Here is a 21,917-nt window from a genome sequence, read left to right as displayed (position 1 = left end):
TCTGGAGACAATTTTAAACATACAGAGACCTACTAAATCCTTAACTACAGCTCCAGTGAGGACATGCAGGCACAACTTCAGTAGCTTTAACAGAGTGAGGCCGGTAGAGGATTTTCAACACCTCCATTTTGTGGTTTTTAGGGTATAGCTTAACTAAGATCCAGAGTTTATCACATGCAACACTGGATTTTCATTATTTTTTAAACTGGAGCTTCAAGTTAAATAACACCACCTTTGTTCAGGCTTGGTTTAAACAAAAATTCAGAGTAACCAGGTTGGTTTTCATGATGTCAAAGTCCGGGGGTTTTGATGGACTATGGCAAGGGTGGAGAAAGTCACCCTCTTCACATCAGTGCAGGACTGGGGCCCAAAATGACTGAATTAAATGCAGTGTGAACTGAGAGGGCCTCAGGCACTGATGGAGGAACAGTTCAGCTCGCTTCAGTTAACATGTCTTTTGCTTTTACCCACTTGGCTTCATTGTTCTGAGGATCTGGCCCAGTACAAGAATGAAATCCCACCCCCAGCCCCTGTTCTGCTTCCAGCTTTTGCTGGGGGCTATCTCTGATGGACAGTTGCAGGAATTTCTTAAGGAGAAATCTATGTGGCACTGCTGCACTTAGGAAAGTCTGAAAACAGGCTTTTTTCTTTACTCCTGCTTCTGCACTGCCTTGCTCAGAATGGAAAGCACTTTGCCAAGGTATACTTGAGGGTTTGGTTTTCAATGGCTGGACAAAATCATTCACAAGATCACTGTGAAGCAAAATAACTCCTGATGGAACTAACCTAAGATGTTTGGGCCAAACACATGAAGTTGAGTACATGAATATTGATTTAGGGGTGTTTGTGGTATGGAGAATAACAGAAATAATGCTGAATATAAAACCATGATCTCTTGATGATAAACAGCCCCACAATGCAGTGTATCACAATACACAGAAAGGAGCACACAACAGGTCATGGTCAGATTATACCTACTCCAGACTTTCATTGCATTTTTAGAAAATCCCTCATTTATTTCTAAATTAACCTTATACCTGCTATGCACTGCCTACCTTCTTTACTGCAGTTGAAATTCCTTTGCTTTTCAGTCTGTATGCTGTCTGGGTGTTGAAGGCCCCCTCATGTTTTTGGACAGTAATATAAAGAATCCCCCACATGGCCCTCTCTCACCCTCTTCAAGGCATTAGACTGGTGCTTGTCTGTGTTTGTTAACCTTGGCCATCCCCTGTGCTTTGCTGTGAGCCCAGTGCTGCTGTAAGTTGGCTGCTTGTGGAGTAAAAGCACTACCAGCAGCATTTTAGATGTACAGCACTGCAGAGAGGCAGGTACTTTCAAGGCTTCTTTACCTCTTCTACTTGGGGATTACTGGGAGCACAGTGGCTTTGGTTTGGCAGAGTTAGTTTTATTTTGTCCCTGGTTTACCTCTTAAAGTTTTCCCAGCATACTGAGAGAGTTGTGGAAGCATCAGATCTTTGTGTTGCATGCAGTGAGGGACAGCAATGTTCAAGCAAGGTTATTTAGGCTTGTCAAAGCTCTGTGCAGCAGTCCTAGTCACCTGGGGAAGGGGGTGGCATCCACACCCACAGATGTTTCTCTCACTCCTGTCCTTGAGAAAAACATCTCAAGCCCAGGTAAGTGTTAAAGGACGCTATAGACTTTTATTCCCTGCCCCAAGCATTGGGATATTCTGCCACAGGTGCCTAAAAGCCATCCTAATTCCTTTTATTTGAAAGGTTTCACCTTTCACCATCTATGGTATCTGAGCAAAGGAAGTCTCTCTTAAAGGGAGCTCTCTTCTAATAGGAGATGGGGAGAAGCAGTGCTGGTTCTTCTCAAACTGTGACAGGCTCTATGACCACTGAGATGGAAAAAGTTTGCAAACTGTCTAGTTCAAAGTATGCAAAAATAGCAGGGCTGCAATTCCAATAAGGCTGCTCTTCTGTCCCTGTTTGATGACAGCTGGTGAGAGTGAAAATGAGTGGTGCAAGACTATAGAGACTTAATTGATTGTAGAGTTTCAGTTGTACGAATTTGATTTGAAAGGATTTGTGCTACATCTATATATCATGACTAGTCATTGCTGCCTGCACTGACACTACATTATGTGAGCATTCTTATTCCAGAGACTAGCTGCATTGATACAATCACTTAGTACAGCTGACCAAGCTAAAAATAAATACATAAAAAACAGGCTGTATTTTGGCTCAAGGATCTCACATATACACCATTTTTACTTTGTGATGCAGCTATTTTTGATGCTTCTATTTTATATTTTCTGGCTTGGGAAAGCTAATTTCAAACAATGGGTTACTTGCAAACCACTTCCTTTGATTGTTCTTCTTTCACTATTCAAAGTAAGAGATAAGTTAAAATGATACATGCTTCAAGTTAGTCTGACTTGCTGTGTCAGCCAGCAAATAATATATAATATAGAATTTTTCAGAGAACACAAAACCTATGAGCTAAGAAAGTTTTCTAATTACTGGTTTCTATGGTGAGGTTAAAAAATAATTTCAAGTTGAAGAAATGTGAAATTAACACCTATCTCAAATATTTCACAGTCATTTATCATTAGTGGAAAGCAGTCTTGAGCTTCCAAGGTTGCTTGGTAAACATATTTGCTGTATTTCAGAAACAGCAAGGTGAGGGTTTCTGCTCCTGAAGCCCAGAATTCTCCATGGCTTGTGCATTTTACTGGTCTCTCTCTACGTTTATTTACTTTTCTTGCTCTCAAGGCAAGACAGTTTTCAGGCAAACAAGATACCAAATGGTCCATGAACCTAGGGCTGACAACACTGCAGGCAATTTTGCTCTTAATGTGCATGAAATATGTGTGGCATCTCTTACTCTCACTGAAGTCACAAGGAGAATTGGTATCTGCTTGTACTGCAGAAGCCTGTCCTGAACTATCCTCACATAAATAATCTCAGTTCAGAAAAGATTTAAATGCTGTGGGGTCTGGTTGTGTGTTAGCAAATCTATAAGCTCTCCTACAACATCAAGCTTTGAGCCTCACAATGCAGTGAGGGATTATACAGGACTTTAGAAATGCTTCACTGTGGCATTTGTTTAATGTGACCTAGCTTCATTTGTCTGTATTAGTCACTCCTGTGCTCTGCTGAGCTGCAAGTGACAGCCTCAAAGACAAAACACCTCTGCTGGCCAATCTGCCACAAAAATTACTATAAAAAGTAATTATATGAAGTACAGTGACATCTTCAGAAGCTCTATATATTTTGCTAGATGCAAATACTGCTCTCAATCCCATTAGAAGTGCCAAACCTGCTCACCATTAGCTGCTTTGGGAAACACTGGCCATGGGAGTATTTACACAAGGATGAAGCTAATATTTCTCCAGGTTTAAAAAAAAAAAAAACCTGCCACAATGTTAGAGCAGCTTGAGAATTTATTTTAGATGAATTTATTTTATCATAGTTTTAGAGAATTTATTTTATCATAGTTTTCCTTCACTACCAATTTGGTTTAGCCAGGTTGGTATATTATGCCAAATGCTCTGAAAAAGTGCTGTATTTTGCTTTGCAAGGCAAGAGAGGCAGTGGGGGGACCTGTACATTAGGGAGAGGTCTAAGTGCCTAGAGTTGAATGATGGTGATGGTAGGGTTGAGTGTTGAGGGTGAGAGTCAGGAGGAAGGCCAGCATGGCAGATATCCTGGTGGGAGTCTGTTATGGACCAATCAGGATGATGCTTATATTCTATAAGCAACTGGAAGATTAAGTCTTACAATCACAATGTTGTTCTTGTGGGGGACTTCAACTTACCAGATGTCCCCTGGAAATACAACACAGCAGACAGGAAGCAGTCTAGGAGTTCCTGCAGTAAGATTCCTGGGGTTATTCAGGCTGGAGAAATGGAGGTTCAGATAAGACCTTATCACTCTCAACAACTACCTGAAAGAAGGATGTAGCCAGGTGTCCCTTCTCCTGAGTAACAAGTGATAGGACAGGAAAGGTGGCATCAAGTTGGGCCAGGGCAGGTTTGGGTCAGATATCAGGAAGAAATTCTTCAACAAAAGGATTGCCAAGCATTGGGAGAGTCTGTCCAGGGAAGCACTGGAGTCACCATCCCTGGATATTTTTAAAGGATGTCTGGATGTAGCTACTCAGGGACAGGGTTTAGGAATGGAGACTTGGCAGTGCTGGGATAACAGATGGACACAGGGATATCAGAGGTCTTTTCCAACTTAAACAATTCCATGCTTCAGCTGTATTCTGCCTCTTTAGTGCTGGTTCATGGCATGTTCAATGCAGGTGCTAAAGTCTGCAAGACACAGACACAGACAGACTTGGGCAGGTTGTGGAGAAGGACAGGGACCTACCTGTTGCTTGTAACACAAAGAGAGACAGACCACAAGAGTAAGTTTACCACTGAACAGCAACAGCATGTGCTGTGCTAAGACATGGAACAGCAGCTTCTCCTGATCATCAGGGTAACAGCCCAGACACATGAGAGCCAAAGCAAGGATGGCAGTCTCACAGTGCCTCTCAGTATTTGGGTTACATGGTGAGGTTTTGGTAGTGTGGGGGCTAAAGGGGTGGCCAAGGTCAACTCATCACGCTCCATTTCAGGTACCCAGCACTGCCCTCACTCAGCTCCTGCTCCACTCACTTCAAGATCATAAACTGTTTACAAACAAAGCTTCACTCTTTCAACAAATGAGACTCCTCCCTCCTGCCCTCAACTGGCTAGTTCTGCAAGGAAAGTCTTTGGAATCTGGCTCATACTTTCTTACTTTGCACTATGATGGAGCACAGCCCACTTCCCAAACAGCCCTGGGGTCCTGTCCCCTTTTGAAAGCACCAGACCCCAGACACTCAAGTTTTTTGAGGTGATGCAGGACCTTCCATTTACGGTTTCATAACCAAATCTGAGCCTGCTAAAAGCAGCTGATATTATGCTTCATGTAGCTGTGATGTACACAAATACATGTATGTACACAGAGACACCGTACAATGACACCACATAAGTTATGGCCCTGCTGTAGGCCACAGAGGATGACAGAACCATTCTAGCAGTTCACCTGTTTATGAACAAACAACAAAAGCATAAAGTCAGGGAGCCTCCTACCAAAGGTGTCTTTGTCCAACAGCTTTACAATAACCGATGAATTCCCAAAAGGCCTAACTTGTAAAAAAACCCCAAACCTAATCACTATGTGGTTTCTGGTAGGAAGGGCACTGTGAGTTACTGAGAAATTCAGTTGTGATACCACAAACTCAGCATAACTCAGAGATGGCAGCTCTATATCTTATTTAAGCATTGAACAAATTTAATTTTCTACTTATTCTGAGTGTAAAGGTTTTACTTGCTGTAAGTGGTCATTATGTGTGATTTGTCTCTGGCCCTTAAGAACACAGGTCTTGCTTATCATTTCCATGCCCCAGTCTCCCTGCAGCTTTAGGAGGAACAGCATTTGCTGGACAGTGAAGTTTTGCACATGGGATGTAATAACCTCATGCAATTGTACAGGCTAGACACCACCTGGGGAGAAGTAGCTCTGCAGAAAAGGACTTGGGGATGCTGGCAGACAAGTGAGCATGAGCCAGCATGGCACCCATCCAGTGCCCAAGGCTAATGGCTTACTGTTGCTGAATTAGGTAATGCACCACAGCAGACTGAAATTAAGTATTTCTTTCTATTGGGATCACATCTGGAGTGCTCTCACCAGTTTTGGGTTCCCCAGTGAAGAAAAGAAGATGACAAACTGGAGAAGGATAGGTGAAGGGCCACTGAGATGGCTGGGGAGCCATGATACTATAAAATTTTGAGAGAGGAACATTTATTCAGCCTTTCCCTCGCCAGGCTAAGGAGAGAAGCAAACACCACCTTCCGCTATCTAATGGGTGACTGAAAGAAAGACAGGTCTAAACTTTTCTGAGAGGTGCTCAGTTGCAACAGATTAAGGTTATGGAAAGGAAAACTCTGGTTGAGCAACTATTAAGAAAAAAATTCTTCTCAAGGAGTATGCAGCACCAGAACTTGGGCCCAGACAGGTGGTGGAATTGCTATCCTTGAAAATACTCAAGGCTCACTGGACACAGCCCTGAGCTACCTATATCAAATACAGATATTTGAAGCTGACCCCACTGTGAGCAGGAGGTGGGACCAGATGACCTCCATAGCAAAGGTCCTTCCTCACCTGAATTCTTCTGTGATTCTAACGTGCCTCATGACATGTGTGCTAAGATATTAAGAGCACTTAATATATCATCACTGGTGTCCAGTATCAGCAACACTTTCATCAGCTGGAATGCTGCCGAGCTGACTCAAATACTGTACATCTTGTCTAAATGCAATTAAAAAAGGCACATGGCACTTTGTGTATCTCAATTAGCCTTGCACCATGCACACTGACATTCAAGATCAGCTGAGCTGGGGGTCTGTTCCCCACTCATATTAACCACAGTTTAGATTTTGAGGGATCAGAGCAAAGCTCACACAGTGCAAACCTAACAAATCAAACCCTGAAAGATTGATGTGCCTGCATAAAGCAGCAAACCTCACACACAGCTCCACAGAGCTGATTCTTTTATTGCTCTGCTCTTAGGATGAAAGAGGAGCAACAGGGCAGTGATGTCTTTCCACTTTGGTATCTATTATTGTAACACTAAGTGCTAGCTCCTATCACTCCTGGAATTTTGTCTGGGAAGTTCTGCTACAGCATTTACATTCTTATCTTTGTTTAGTCAATGCTGGCAAATAAAAGCATAAACAAATAATCTCCACTCTACAGCCTGGCAGTACTGAGATGCTGCCACTTGTGTTCCAGTTGATTTTTATTTGCAGTCTCTTATGCTGGTGACAACCTTGGAAAGCAGGTGCAGCCTGGTGAGTGAAGCAACTGCAAACGGATGTTTTTATGAGTCTGCCCTTTTTACTCAAATGCTGAGCAGGTGAACACAAGCAAAGGGAGAACTGGGCTAATTATGAAAACATCAAAGCAGTAATTTCTCTGAAACAAGTCCATGTATTTTACCTCATTTCCTGCCTTAGGCCATGCACTAGGAGATACTCAACTGCCTCATATAGTTTAAAGAGGTATGTGATCTACACAAACCCTCTTTAATTGCACAAATCTCTCTCTGTACCTTCAGGGAAGAACAAAGGGAGATTTCCACAAGGCAATGCAGAGCAGCAGCCTAACAAAAGGGGCTCTGCCCCAGTGCTGGAGAATCCCTCTCTCTAGACAACAGGTAGAAAGAGTGACCAACTCAGCTATCTGAGCCAAAGGCTGAGGACTAGGCAATATGAATTTTCCCCATATAAATCAAAATTAGCACTTCAGACTCTCAGAAGCAAAGAAGTACAAAAGTCTGCTGTTTAGTTTATTCCTTACACAGCCAATGGCTATTAAGTGAAGCATTACCCATCTCATCCATTACTAGTAATGTGGACTGACTTAGGCAAATGTTGTATTTGGCAATGCCAGTGAACTGCAGGACTCCAGAGAGTAACCACAAGGCAGAGATGCTCCAGCCTGCTTCTGATTAAGAAGCTCCCAGTTGTTATGCTGTGCCCAATGACTGTCTCCAGGCCATGCCCTTCCAGATGGAAGAAAGGCTCGGCTAACTAGTCATAAATCTCCCCACTGAAAGGTGATTAGTTTGAAAATCCCCTGTTGTTCTGTCAGGAAGCCATAGAGGAGAGGTGCAAATCCATTAAATTACATCTGGCAGACACACATCTAAGAATACCTGGCATTTGGTGATACATGGAAAGTACCACATTGTACCTTCAGACAGCTCATACGAGTATCTCTTTCCAAATTACCATTCTTGCCATCTAATTCTCATTAGACTCACTCAACTGTTCCATTAATGTTGTATTTCTCCTCCCAAGGGATTAACATTGATTTTTGTTTTGTCTTGAGCACACACAGCAAGGTCATACTGTTTCCTTCAGGGTGGATTCATTCAATAAAGAACTACACTATTAAACCCAACTTGATGTTATTGTCAATAGAGCTTGGCTACCACAATGCTATTTAAGAGAATTTCCATGCAACTCTCCTGAGTCCAGCTACATCCATCATTCCACTTCACAACACACTAGACACTTGACAACTCATTAAAAATATATATAAAGAATGGAAGTCAGGGCTGCATCCCAGGGAAGCCCTACTAACATTCAAACTCCACCTCTAATTTAAAAAATAATAAACAGCAAAATAATGACAAAATGCTTCTGGGAATAGAAGTTCTTCAGCAGAAAATGAAAACAGGAAGGCAGGCAGGCCTGTAAAACACTTTTAGCTGGATATTCTTCATTTCAGGTCACAGGTACATTATTCAGTCACTGGTGGGCTGGGCAGCCTGAATAGGCAACCACTAATTTGGGTTTGGTAAAGCCCTACTTTTGGGGTGATCCATCTCTCTTTCATATCTTGATCAAGTTCCAGCATCAGAGGGGTGAGACTTAGAGCAGAAACTTAGAGCAGACAAAGCTGCCTCCTCTGATGCAGCTTTCCTCTCCCCACAGCATTCCCTCTTTGTTCCCACATGGATCTGCAGAGAGCAGATGAATCCCTTCCCAGCCTTTGTTTTACTATCCTGACAAGTCAAGCTCTCTCTTGCCCATCCCTGATGATCACAAGGCCTTTCATTCTCTGTGGCTTCCCCCCTGCACTCCATCTTTTTCCAGCCAGGGATTCTCTTGACTATTTTGGGGAAAACATAGGCAAAAGTCTCATTAGCAATATTAAACAGTAGCTCATTGATAGACTAGAGCTTTACAGAAGCATGAGGAAGGACAAGAGGAAAGAAGCAAGAGGGAAAATGTTTAAAAAATGTTTAAAAAATGTTAAAAAATACACCATTTTACATGTTGCAAAGAGCAAACAGGAAACGTATAGTAAGTTCCTGACTCAGGAGTTGAGTTTTCCAAAGGGCTGAGGACTTCCTCCCAATTTCTTGGTCCTGGATTGTCTCTTCTGTTGCTTTCAGATACTCCCTCCACACCACTGGAACAAGCTTCTGACCTAAGTTCACTTAAGATTCTTAGTGAATTTTACCTTTCTTTGATAAAATAACAAATAAATAGCATTGAAAATGCCATCTGGGGCAAATCAAGGTTGGGTTCATGTCCTGCAGAGATCTACAAGGTCGAGAGAGACAAAAAAGGAAGAAACATCCTATGGAACAGCTAATGGAAGAAGAAGAAAGTGATTTTAACTGTCTCTGAATGGTCAATGCCTTATCCTGGTATTTTTAAAGTAAGCAGCAGTCTATGTTTTTTTCTGTCTCTTCTGTTCCTTCCAATTCTTTCCCCTCCCCTTCTCCCTTATGCACCTATATATCACCATCTGCCTGTTCTCCAAATGTACTGGAGAAATGCAGTGCATTGAACAGAAATAAAAGCAGTGAGAAAAATTCTTCACGGCATATAGGGACTTACCCACATGGAGGGAAAACTTATGGGGTGGGCTGAAATGTTTAAATGTTCTGTACTATCAGAGCAGTCCAAAAATATCCTGCTGGATATTAGGACTTAGCAAATTCACCCTTGCAGTGTTTTCTTGTGCTCTCCATATTAGGTAGACCTAAGAGAGTCCCAGTGTCTGCAGCTCTCAGAGCTGCAGGGCAGAAGACGTCACTGGTCTTCCTCTGGGTGGCTCAAATCTCCTGTTGACTGTCACTATTACTTACTTAAGGAAGGAAAAGGAAAAAAAAAGGCACTTCATTCAAGGTTGCTCCATTTTTGGAATTGCTTGTAATGACTGTTATTCTAATGTGGCTTCTACCTTTAGGTCTATCATCTCTGCCTTAAAAAATCCAACCCCTTTCTCACCAGGGAAAAACTGCAAGAGCTGTACTGGTACAAGGATGGTCTGCTTGTACTGAATTTGCAGAGCAGGAGGATCCATTCACTGCCAGAGAAAGGAAGCACCCTCCCTCCCCCTGCAAAAAGCTATTTTTTGCAGGCGTTGTCATATCTTATCCCCAGGAAGAGGAGAGGGCTGTGCTACAAAGTCCTCAGAGTCACATTTGCTTCTGTTTTACTCTGTCCTCCACAGCACCACTCTAACAATGTATCCATACAGTTGAGGGCAAGGCACAACGCACAGGCACAGCAGATTCCTCTAATGAAAACAAATACTTGCTAGAGGAAGAAAGAGTTTGCAGATCTGTCTCCTAAACCCCACTCCCACCACAATGACGTTTTCACCACTACTTTATGTTAGGGACATAAGGGTACTCAAAGCTGTAAAGCACATCATTTGTGCTGAACAGTTGCAGTACTTTGTCTAAAATAATTTGTGGTCCAAAATCCTCCATGAATAAAGGCATCTAGACATATAATTAGAATAAATAAGATTTTGCGCTTACAGTGTGTCTGTCATCTGAAAGTATGTGCAGATATTAATTAAGCTCCACAAACCCCAGATGAAGTAGATTAGTAGCTTCATCCCTGTTTTACAGAGGTTTAGAGTAAAGTGTGACACATAATCAGAGCTGGAAGTGCAGCAGGGCTGGCCGTGCCAGCGGTGGTGAGAGCCAGGGCTCCACCTCCTCTCCAGCCTCTCCACTGAATTGCCTTCAATGGAAAATGACGGAGTTGCAGCTCTTTGCTCCCTGCAAGAGAAAGGCACACCCTGTTGCACAACAGTAGCAAAGCCCCCGCCTGAAGTGCTTTGATAAACACCAGGAAACGGTGCTTAGCTTGGGAAGAGAAAGCTGGAGCTCGCCTGCTCTCAAACACTTGCTTTGGGTGCTGTGTGTCTCTCTGAGACACCAAGCGATGCCCTCTGTGGCAGCACCCCCACACAGCCCCAGCAGCACAGCTCAGACCTGGAGGATATGCTCTAGGGAGTACCTGAGGTACTTTAACATGCAGTATTGGTTGGTATATTTCTGTTTCTATGCATTTTTGCTACAACTCATAAGCCACATCAACCTAGGATCACACAAACAGCATGCAATAAAAAAACTGTAGTCAATACATACCTTCAAACCTTAAAATAGCTGTCTCTTGAAGCAGGTGTTACATTCTGTTTTACATTTTACATCTGACACCACACAAAAATATTTAAAGTAATGAATGTAAAGTATATGTGTATTAAGGAAAAAAACCCAGACCCTTAAACAGTATTATGAGTAAATCTTTGGTGGTTTTGTATGCCAAAGAATAGCTAAAAAAATATTTTGCAGGCATTACCTACTGCAATTCAAGCTCTTATGACAGCAGTTTCTCAAAGATTCCTCTTAAGTAGTAGCTGTGATAATGAAAACTATTTTTCAGTATCACAAGAGTTGTACAACTGTCCAATTCCTCAAAATTGCTCAGTCCTTGACTCTGCTTACTACCTTTGCCTAAGCAGGAGCAAGGGGAGCAGCAGGAAGAAGCCTCTCCAGAAGAGACAAAAACAGGTCATTCACTGTGTCTCTCCAGACACAATTATCCACCTAATTACACTCAAGACAAATGCACAGTTGTCCTAGCGACTGGGGCATGCATTTTAATTGTCATGTTCAATTCTCTGTACATAAATACAAAAAACTGAGCAAGAAATGTCGCTAGGAAATGGAAACAGACCACAGCACACCTATCTACAAAATAGGCAACAAATTGGGTAAACTACACCCACAAAACAGCTCCTTAGAAGATAAATAACTCCATTAATGTGACAACTAAGCTCTTTTGTTCTCACATTTAAACATAGAATGCATTCCAATTTCAGTATTCAAGGTAAAAATGGTTTTAATTAGCATCCTAGCTACCTTACAAGACATACAGACCTTGGTATGATGGAGCCATGATAATCTACCCATGCAGAGAATCTGCCCTGTGATTTATACCATTACTGCATGGCAGTATGAAACAAATCCCCAAGGAAGTAACACATGTCATCCTTGAAAATATTAAGCAATCAAGCCATGTTTTATTACATGAATGGATGCCTTTGAAAACAAGGATGCATGCACCATACTGTGAGGTAAAACGAAATAAATGAACAGAAATAATTCATTTCCATGTACTAATCAGTAGAAACTGTAGTCTTCAAATTACCCTGATGCTACCAAATGCGAGTCTGGAGACAATAGGTTGACTCTTCTACTAAAATGAACATGAAATTGCATCCTAAGTACATGATGAATGCCAAATTAAACAGTCCAAGACTTTGCAAAGTCTTTTTGTTTTTATTCAGCCCTTGCACCCCACTGAATAAATAAGAGCAGACGATTTAAATAAAGCATCATATAGTTTTTAAACACTCAAATCTAATCAAGAGCCATGCACTTATCTTGGGCAAAAGGAACATAATCTATAAAAAAATCTGTTCTCAATCAAGCTCTTCAGCTTCTAGCATTACCAGCAGAGCAAGATTTGTATTCTGCCAGCTAAAAGGATGTCTCTGGCAAGCAAAATGAAGTGTGTGTATATATATATCTACCTAGCAAAGACTAGAACTGCACACTTGCTGGCTGTGTTGTACTCACAGACTGGGACACTGACATCTCTGCAAGGACCTGAGACAGGTGTTACACTGCTTACTGCTATTATTTATAACCACACATTTATCAGAGATGCTGACCACTCAGAAAACAAAATCCTGCCCCTACAGGCATGAGGAGATAGAAACAGAGCTTTGATAAAAAAATCAGGTTAATACAAACCAGCTGAAATAGAACACTATTTCTAGTACTTCTATGAAAATGGATATACATATAATTACATGAGTAACAGACTAAGAGGTGGACAAGGTTTTTTTAAACACTGAATCTAAACCACTGCCTTTGAAGCTAAGCTATTTTTCTGTAAATCCATTATTTGCTCTAGCCTGCTTATCTTAAAAAGAACAGTAAGAAGTTCAGAGGTAACAGAAATAATGAAAGGAATGGAACTGGCTCAGTGACAGATACCTGCAAAATCAGTAATGGGAAGGGGATGAATAAAAATGATGAGTAAGTTATGTCTTCCAAAGTGAGAATAGGGTGCATCAGTGTGGCTAAGAAGAGCTGCATCAAGAACATAGAGAATTTGGCAGTTCTTTGTACAGCAGAAAAGAGACCTGTGGGTCTCCTTGCCAAAGGGTATTGTGGATGATGAAAGCTCTAACACAGGCTCAAGACAAGCTCATGAAGGAAAAATCCACTGGGAATTACTATGCAAGTACAATCCACCTCTACTTTGGGATGTCCCCAAGCTAAGTCCTAACCTCAGAAGTAGCATGTATGCCTGCCCTGGCCTCATTCTTTCCTAGGCACTTTGCTGCTGCTGGTGAGAAGGAGTACTTGAACCTTTGGCCTGACCTGATAGTCATGCCAATGTTATGTTTAGTATCTACTTGCAGAAAAAATTCCTGGTAATAGCTTCAGATTCACTCTGGGGAGGGGGGTGATGGCTGGATGAAGTACAGCTTTGTAGAAAAGGACTTGGAGAACAAGCAGCTGGCCATGGGCCAGCAGTGTGCCCTTGCAGCAAAGGCAGCTCACAGTATCCTGGGCTGCACTGGAAAGAGTGTTGCCAAAGGTTGAGGGAGTTCATCCTGCGCCTCCACGCAGCACTGGTGAGGCCACACCCAGAGCACTGTGTCCAGTTCTGGGCTCTCCAGTACAAGGCATGGACACACTGGAGAGAGTCCAGGCAAAGGGGCATCGAGATCAGCAAGGGACTGGAGCATCAAGGAGAAGCTGAGAGCTGGCACTGCTCAGCCTTGTAGGAGAGAGGGGAGATCTTATCAGTACAGTTAAATGCCTGATGGTAAGGTGCAAAGAAGTGAAACCTCTTAGAACTTCTCAGGGATATCTCATGACTGAAAGAGCAGAAACAGAAACACGAGAAATTCCATTTAAACATTACTCAAAGGTTTGTTTACTGTAAGGGTGATCAAACACTGGAAGAGAACACACAGAGGTTGCTCCATCCTTGGAGCAACTTGCCCAGCTGGATATGGTCCTGGTATCCTACTCTAGCTGAACCTGTTAACCAGGGAGCTGGAGTTGGACTACAGGATCTCTCAAGATCCCTTCCAACCTCAACCATCCTGTGATTCTGGTATGTGGGTACTATGTCCCCAGCTGCATTTACCACAAAGAACTTCTCCCAGACAATAACCAGGTCTTCCTGTGGCAAGGCCACAATCTACACTAATCTTGGAAAATGATGGTCACCAAACAGCCAACAGTCAATTTGTTGGCCCAGCTTAGGTGACTTAAATCCAGTTTGTTTTCAGTTGGAGAGTACCCAGTGACTGTGAACCCTTCCTGCATGGCTGCCAATCTTACGTTTCGTGGTGCAGATGACAGCCAAAGAACAACTCATGATTAGCACAACCTCTGTTAGCTGTGTATTCTCTTTGATTTCGTTATGGAGCAAATCAAATGTGATCACAAGATTGTGTTTTCCACCCATCCACATGATCACAACAGACCACATTATGAACAGGGACACATTATGAACAAAACCCAATACATAGCAGCTTTATTTTGCTATCAAGGATAGAGATGAGGTAGTGCAGACAGCTACACCACATTCTGATACCAACCTTATTGCCCTTGCCCCAGCCTTCAAGAGAAACAAGAAATCATTACAGCCTTCCCTTGCATTTAGTAATATCCAAGTATGAGTCAAGCAATTTTTTGCTTTGTTTTGATGGTATTTTTTATTGTTCTCATTAAATCTGGAACAGTGATGGAGATGAGGGTGCCCATTTCCTTCCCTTAAATTGACAATTCTTTCTCTTCCCTGAACTAAAACATGTTGAGAATTGCTGTGACTTGACAAAGTGCTGTGTGAAATGCATGCTGGGCAGAAGTCTTCCAAATATCTCAGTACAAGCTTAGTTTAACTTGAAATATCACACACAGAGCTTTCGGACACAAATGCAACATGCTGGCATTGGTTTTCTCCTCCTCTGAATCAAAAGTGAGAATGGTACTGAATGCACAGTGGCTGGGAACTAACAAATTTCAGTGTCTTTCTCTAGTTACATACAGGTAGGTGGATTTGTGTATTGCTTTAAAAGGAGGTGTCATCTGCCCCAGCTTATATTTTCTGGCTTTGTTGGGCACATGTCAGTTTTGTTATCACCATCCCAAAGCCATGTATTGCATGATGTTATACAACCAAATTTGGTACATACTGAAGAAAGCCATAGTTATTTGGTTGTAGAAATGTGCTGTCACAGGTCACAGTGTAAGAGAAGGAGATATGGACTAAGCCCTTGTTTCCAGAGCAGCAAAGATACCTGCTCAGTAGAAACTCCATCAGTCCCCAGGAGGGAGAAATGCTCTATGACCCGTGCAAGCAGGCCCCAGAAGGAGCCCGTGAAAGGGAAGAAGGAAACAGAGCTTTTCTACTAAAGGTAGGGATGACAGAAATTTTTGAGATGGCATCAGGAGAAATGTGGAAAAAGAACCCCAGCAAGTTGTATTTATTAAAGAAACCATGGTCTCACACGATTTACAACTCTTAGGGACCAACCCAAGCTGTTTCTGGCAGCCAACAGCTATCTAACCAAAGGAGTAGCTGCTCACCTCACCAGGATTATGCTTCAAATAGCCCTGAAAACTGATTCTGTGTGTCTTTTTCAAACGAAAACAGAATTCCTCAACAAATATACTTCCTTAGTTTAGGTATTAGCCAGTAGTACTTACTCTGTAAAGGCCAATGGTGGATTCCTGATCCAGGCTTAAGGATCCTGTGACATCACTCAGAAACTGCAAATGTTACAGGAAGCAGCACAGCTGCTGTGTGTGGGATTTTCCAAGTGCCTGTGGTTTCCCAACCACAGCACTGGACACAAAGTGCCAAAGGCCCCTGGGATGAAGCAGAGCATGGCACCCACCCCCGGGGACACTCCTGGTGCTGCAGTGCTGCTGTATGGTGCTGCTCTGCCATGCTGCAGCGTGCTTTATATGGAAAACACGCTAATTTGATTGCTATTGTAAACACCCTACAGTCTCAGCACAACACAGCCATTTCAGCTGTGCAGAGACAGCTTGTGTGTATTATGGTGGTGACTCTACACTGGGTAAAGGTGAAGTTACTGACACCCAATGGACTCATTCATTGCTAGATCTGTGCCCTTCATTTAAAGCCAGCAACGCTCTTCAGGTTGGAATTTTCCAAATTTAGCTTTGACAACCCAGTTCCAAGAGCCCAGGGGAAGAGACATGACTACTTTGCTAATTGATGCTGGTACACCAGGGAGGCTCAGCACTGTCTACAGCAGAGCTCTCCCTTAAAGGGGACTAGGTCAGTTGGATGGCAATTGTACCAAGTCAAACAGCAATTCTCACAAGCAGATCCTCTTTCTCTAAATTATTACATATCCGCAACAGTACTACTAGAGTGGGAGAACAATGTATTCAAACTGGAGGGACCAGCACAGAAACATGTGTGAATTCAATTACATCTGCCTGTGGACATGTTTTGCATCATTTCAAACCCTGTGGATCTAGTTCATAATCTAGTCTGCCCTCTTGCATAATCCAAGACATATATTTCTCTCTGGTAGGGGACTGAACATACTGTGCTCAAGAACTTGTATTTTTAATAAAAGTACAGCTAGTACTTGGCTAATACATACATTTCAGAAATACATTCAGTTTTCTTCTGATGGCCTCGAGGACATTCAGAATTTACCACTTGTCACATTACATCCTCAATTGCATAAACCCAGTCTTAAGTTCTCCATGGGGACAGTGCCTCATTCAGAACACAGGACAAAATCACTTAGCCAGCAGCCATTCAATATTTTATTTTCACCCTTTTTATTTGATGTATAGCCCTAAAAGCCTTGTTTACTGCACATTATTCCAGCTCTATTCTGAAGGCAGAATGATTAATTTCTTTACAGACATTTCTATACTGCTCATCAGATGCTTCTAACTTGTTATGTGCAATTTCCTAGCTTTTGGAAAAGCACATAAAGGAATGCCATTATGTGGCACCATATAACTACTGCCATGATTCATGTCAGCAGGGATAGACCAGACCTCTGCTATCTTAGCTAACAGGTGTGAACCACAGTCTGCAGCAGGGCCAAGCTAAAGGAGGTGAGGTACATCTTAAGCAAGTGGTTTTCACTGATATTTGCTGGCACCAGGATGGGAAGATTCAGAATCTTAAGGAGACTGAAGAGCATGGAAAGGAAGTACTCTCACAGGTTCCTGCCTCTTTGTCATTCTCCAGATTGACCTCTTTAATTCACTCTTTCCAGCATGCCCACACCTCCATCCACGTCTTCTTATCTATCCAGTCCTATCTGGCATTATCTATCTTATCCTATTTTCTATCTATCTGTATTTTTCTCACTTTTGGAGTTTCTTTCCTCTTCCATACTTGCTTACAGACTGAGTCTCTGCCCTCAAATTTCTCATCTTACTCTCTTTTTCAGCTCTTCTGAATTTTACATCCATCCCTTGACTAAAACATCATCATGGAATATTCTGAACTGGAAGAGACCCACAGGAATCACTGACACCATCTCTTGGTCTCACACAAGGCAGCCCCAAGAGTCATTCCATGTGTCTGAGAGCATTGTCCAACTGCTTCCTGAACTCTGGCAGGCTCAGGGCTGTGACCACTTCTCTGGGATGCCATTCCAGGGCCAAATCATCCTCTGGGTGAAGAATCTTTCCCTTATATCCAACCTAACCCTCCTTGACACAACTTCAGGCCATTCCCTCAGGTCCTGTCACTGTCACCACAGAGAGAGATCAGTGCCTGCCCCTCCTCTTGCTCTCACGAGGAAGTTGTAAATGCTGTCCCCAGTCTCCTCTTCTCCAGGCTGAACAGACTAAGTGACCCCAGCTGCTCCTCATATGGCTTCCCTCAAGACCTTCCCTGTTTTGGCTGCCCTCCTTTGGACACTCTCTGAGAGTTTCATTCCCTTCTTACACTGGGGCACCCCAAACTTCCCCCAGCACAGGAGGTGAGGCTGCCCCGGCTCAGAGCAGAGCAGGACAATCCTCTCCCTTGCCCAGCTGTGATGCTGTCCCTGATGCCCCCCAGGACAGGGCTGGCCCTCCTGGCTGCCAGGGCCCTGCTGGCTCAGGTTCACCTCATCACTGACGAGGAGCCCAGGACCCTTTCTGTGAAGCAGCTTGCCAGCCCCTCATGCCCCATGCTGCACGTACACCCAGGGTGGCCCTGGCACAGGGGCCCTCATGAGCCCATGCTGGCTGTGCCCAATGCTGGCACTGCCTTTCTGGTGTTTTTCAATACCTCCTGGAATAATGTCTATCATTTTACCAGTCACTGAAGAGAGACTGGTAACCACAGACAGGCCTGTAGTTACAAGAGTTATTCTCTTGCCCTTCTTGAAAATTACTGGAGTTTGAGGGGAATAAGCATTCACAGGCTCCTTAAAACTTTCAGAAATACTTACCTACTAAGCATATATGTGATTTTTAAAGGTTACAACTTGGATAACCTAGGAAATATTACGGTGAAAAGCACATTCATATGCTACCCATTCCTGACAAAACCTGGAGATAACAAGGCACCATAAAGAAGATATTGCAGAAGCTTTTAAGGTCTCCTCTTTAGCCTCCTTTTCAGAAACAGCAAAGCCATGTTGGAATGACATTTTCTGAAGTAAACTGGGCCAGAACATCTGAGATATGCACCTTGGAAACTTTTATTCCAAGTTACTATAGTTTCAGAAAATTGCAAGCAACTGAAATGTGAAGACTCAGAATGTGGTTATGTCCATAAAATAAGACAAAAATGAGAGCTATTAGTATCATGTTGGCACCTAATTTGATGGCTTCTCTGGTATCAACAACTTCTCTTAAATTATGACAGAGCAAGGAACATCATTTCATCTAGCTTAGTTTTTACTGAGTGAATTTGTGAAGGCTGTATCACAACAACAAGTTATATTATTGCCCCATATAAGCCTGACATGTGTACAGCAGCCTTGTAATGTTCTCCTGACATGCACCAGCTATTCATTTGCTATTTTTGTACTGAACAGTTATTATTATCAAATATCTTGCCCTGTGCCTGTAGGTTCTACTATTTCTGTTAATTGTAACTTCACTTAACATTTGATGTCTTGTACACTGATACCCCTTCAGTTTTGGAGTTGCCAGCAAACCTCATCAGGACCATATTTATGCCAGGAGATACAAATATGCTAGCAAAGACACTAAGCAGTCACATGGACACAGAATTCCTGTAAAAATTAAGTTAGTCAGGACAAACTTCTAAAATTACTAAGAGAGACCTGGTAAGGGCTACAGTTAACAAGACACAGCATTGATGAAACATGATTAACTGCTCTGATTTCACACGAGAACTGGCTTTTGGTCTTCCACAAAGCTCCCTGTATAATTACTATTGTTATTAAGCTCTGGGCCCAGTGTCTGGAAAACAGCTTTGGGCTTGGTGCCACAGAGAAAAAGAATACTTGCTGGGTAGGAGTGTTACCAAAAAAAAACCCACAAGTGTGGAGTCCCTGCCCCTACACAAGGCTGGAAACAAGCTGCAGCTTGTAACAGTAACAGATTCGTTTTATTGTAACCTCATAGTTTATCTTGATTTTAACAGATAAAAGAAACCAGCCCAAGTTTTACAAATCCCATATCTATCTATCTATCTATCTATCTATCTATCTATCTATCTATCTATCCATCCATCCATCCATCCATCCATCCATCCATCCATCCATCCATCCATCTTTAGTGATTTAGTTCTTTAGATCCTTCAATCAGTGTACTGCTTATTTAAAATGCATAACAGTTAGTAGGAAAAGCAGCAAAGACAATGTAAGTGAGTTGACTCCCAAAAGTATCAGCCTTTGTCAATTAAAATATTTACTTTTGACACAAGTCCTAATTAGTCAAAAATTCAATCCAGTCTTAAAAGAGAGGTTCAAACTACCCAATTTATTCTTGGAACGGTCACTTGCTCTCAGGATTAGGAAGACAATGGCATCCAGAGCAAGCATAAGCCCTCTCCCCTTTTATTACAGGTAATCAGGAACATAAATACTATAATGGAGCTGAGCCCCTGCAAACTCACCAGGCTGTGCATAATTTCCACTCCAGCTGGATTCACGGTGAGCGCTTCATCATACAATTGCTTAGCCTCCTCCAAATTGCCTTTCATCTCTGCAAGCCTCCCACGCATGTACAGTACAGCATGAGATGTGGGGAAAAGACTAGCTGCCTCCTGGGTACAAAAGCCTGCTTCTTTGAGATGCTGCTGTTCCAGGAAGAGTTCAGCTGAAGGAAAAACAAAACACCAAGCCATAAAAATAAAGCAAAGAACACCCTGCCATTAGATGAAATGAAGCAGAGACCTTTCTTCGTATTAATTATATATCATCTGACTTACTTAAGCATATTAAAACATGAGGCCATAATCCTGCACAATGCTTTGTACTATGGTTAGTGCTTATTATCATGACTGGATTCACTGAATGTATCTTTTCCTAATGCTAAGGAATCTATCCAGATGTTCATGGACACCTTTGGGTGGTGTCCTGACAAAGACCTTAAGGATTCCTCCACTGGGAAGATAAATGGTGCTGAACTGAGTCCTAAGGAGGCTACTTGGAGTCATCAGAGGTATTTCCAAATAATCTGGGGGAGAAAAAAGAACAGAGTTAGCTATCACTGTCTACTGAGAACTTCAAAAATGTCAGAGTAATAGGACACATCTGAGCTGGATAACTTACTTAGGAGAGTACTTTCCCATTTAAAAAGATGATTTAAAATGTTTTTCTCTTCTTATTTGGCAAGTTTATGGGACAACTGTCTCTTAATTTTTCAGAGACTGTTAAAATCAAAAGGCCCTTATAATATAGACTTATTTATATTGTGTATTCATCTATTTACATCTTCATACATTACAGAAAAACAAAATACAGCTCTTGGAAGAGACTGCTCACTTTCTTGAACTATCAGCAACTATCTTAGTGGTTTGCTTAGAAAAAACATGAAACAGGCATATTTACATGTTTGAATGTCAACTTGTTAATAAAACAATGTCTCATGATAAATTTCATAACATATCTCATGGCTGAACTTTAACATTTCTCAGGTTTTGGACTAGATAATTGTGGTGTTGGACTGGATAATTGTTGTAGATCCCTTCCAACTGAAATTGGAATTCTAATTCTTTCAAAAGGTCAAAAAGTGATACTCAGTTTTCACTGCCACATGTAATTGAAAAGGGAAACTGTTTTAAAATATATATACACATACACACACATGTAAGCATGTATGTAGATGAAATACTCTTCATACAGGCAGGAATTGCTCTTTGGTCCATAACCTGTGTTCAACATGCACTCACTGCAAAAACTCAGTCTCTCTCTTATTTTTTTTTTAACTGATGTAATGCAGTAAGTATTGACAGTTCAAGAGTCCAATTCAAAATTACTAATTCAGGCTCTAGATTTAGAATAACAATTCTGAAATTAGACACAACCTTAAATGTCCTGACTTTTTAAGGCAGTGAATATTCTTAGGAAGTGTCTGTGAGGGGGGAAATTAGAGTGAAAATTCCTCTTGAATATCTTTGAAACTGTGCAATTTTGAAACACTGGGAGACCCAGATGACAGTGGGGACTTGGCTCGGTCATGTGGAGCTTGCTAGAGGTGAGCAGGGAAGCAGCTCAAAGGCAGTCCCCTGCCTGACCACAGGAAGGATCCACCTTGGCCTATGAGACTGGGATTATAAATGGCATTACTACTGGCACACCAAAAATGATTCTGTAGTGAAATAACAGCATGGCTGAACACCCTTGCGCTTCTGAGGTGACCTTTCCAGAAGAAGGGTGAGACATTGTTGAGAAAATGCTTGAATATTTCTCAGCCATCCCTAGGTTGTGGTACAAGATAAATGTCATTCTCCAAGGCTGTCAACATGAGCAAAATATTAGCTCCTTCAGAAGAGTTATATTCTTTCAGAATGACTCATACACATTTCTTCCTGG

General features: G+C 42.1%; 1 protein-coding gene across 6 annotated transcripts in view; it reads right to left on the bottom strand.

Moving 5' to 3' along the window:
* Window positions 1–21,917, bottom strand: part of TTC7A (tetratricopeptide repeat domain 7A) — a 170,030-nt gene that overhangs the window by 18,952 nt on the left and 129,161 nt on the right. For all 6 annotated transcript variants that reach the window (XM_058019555.1, XM_058019556.1, XM_058019557.1 and 3 more), the window contains one exon: window positions 19,997–20,199. In XM_058019555.1, coding sequence (XP_057875538.1) covers window positions 19,997–20,199 — 203 coding nt within the window. The remainder of the gene's footprint in view (window positions 1–19,996; window positions 20,200–21,917) is intronic.

The sequence above is a fragment of the Melospiza georgiana genome, chromosome 3 (assembly GCF_028018845.1).
Source record: "Melospiza georgiana isolate bMelGeo1 chromosome 3, bMelGeo1.pri, whole genome shotgun sequence".
In the NCBI taxonomy this organism is placed as follows: Eukaryota; Metazoa; Chordata; class Aves; order Passeriformes; family Passerellidae; genus Melospiza; species Melospiza georgiana.
This window is presented reverse-complemented; position numbering and strand designations above follow the sequence as displayed.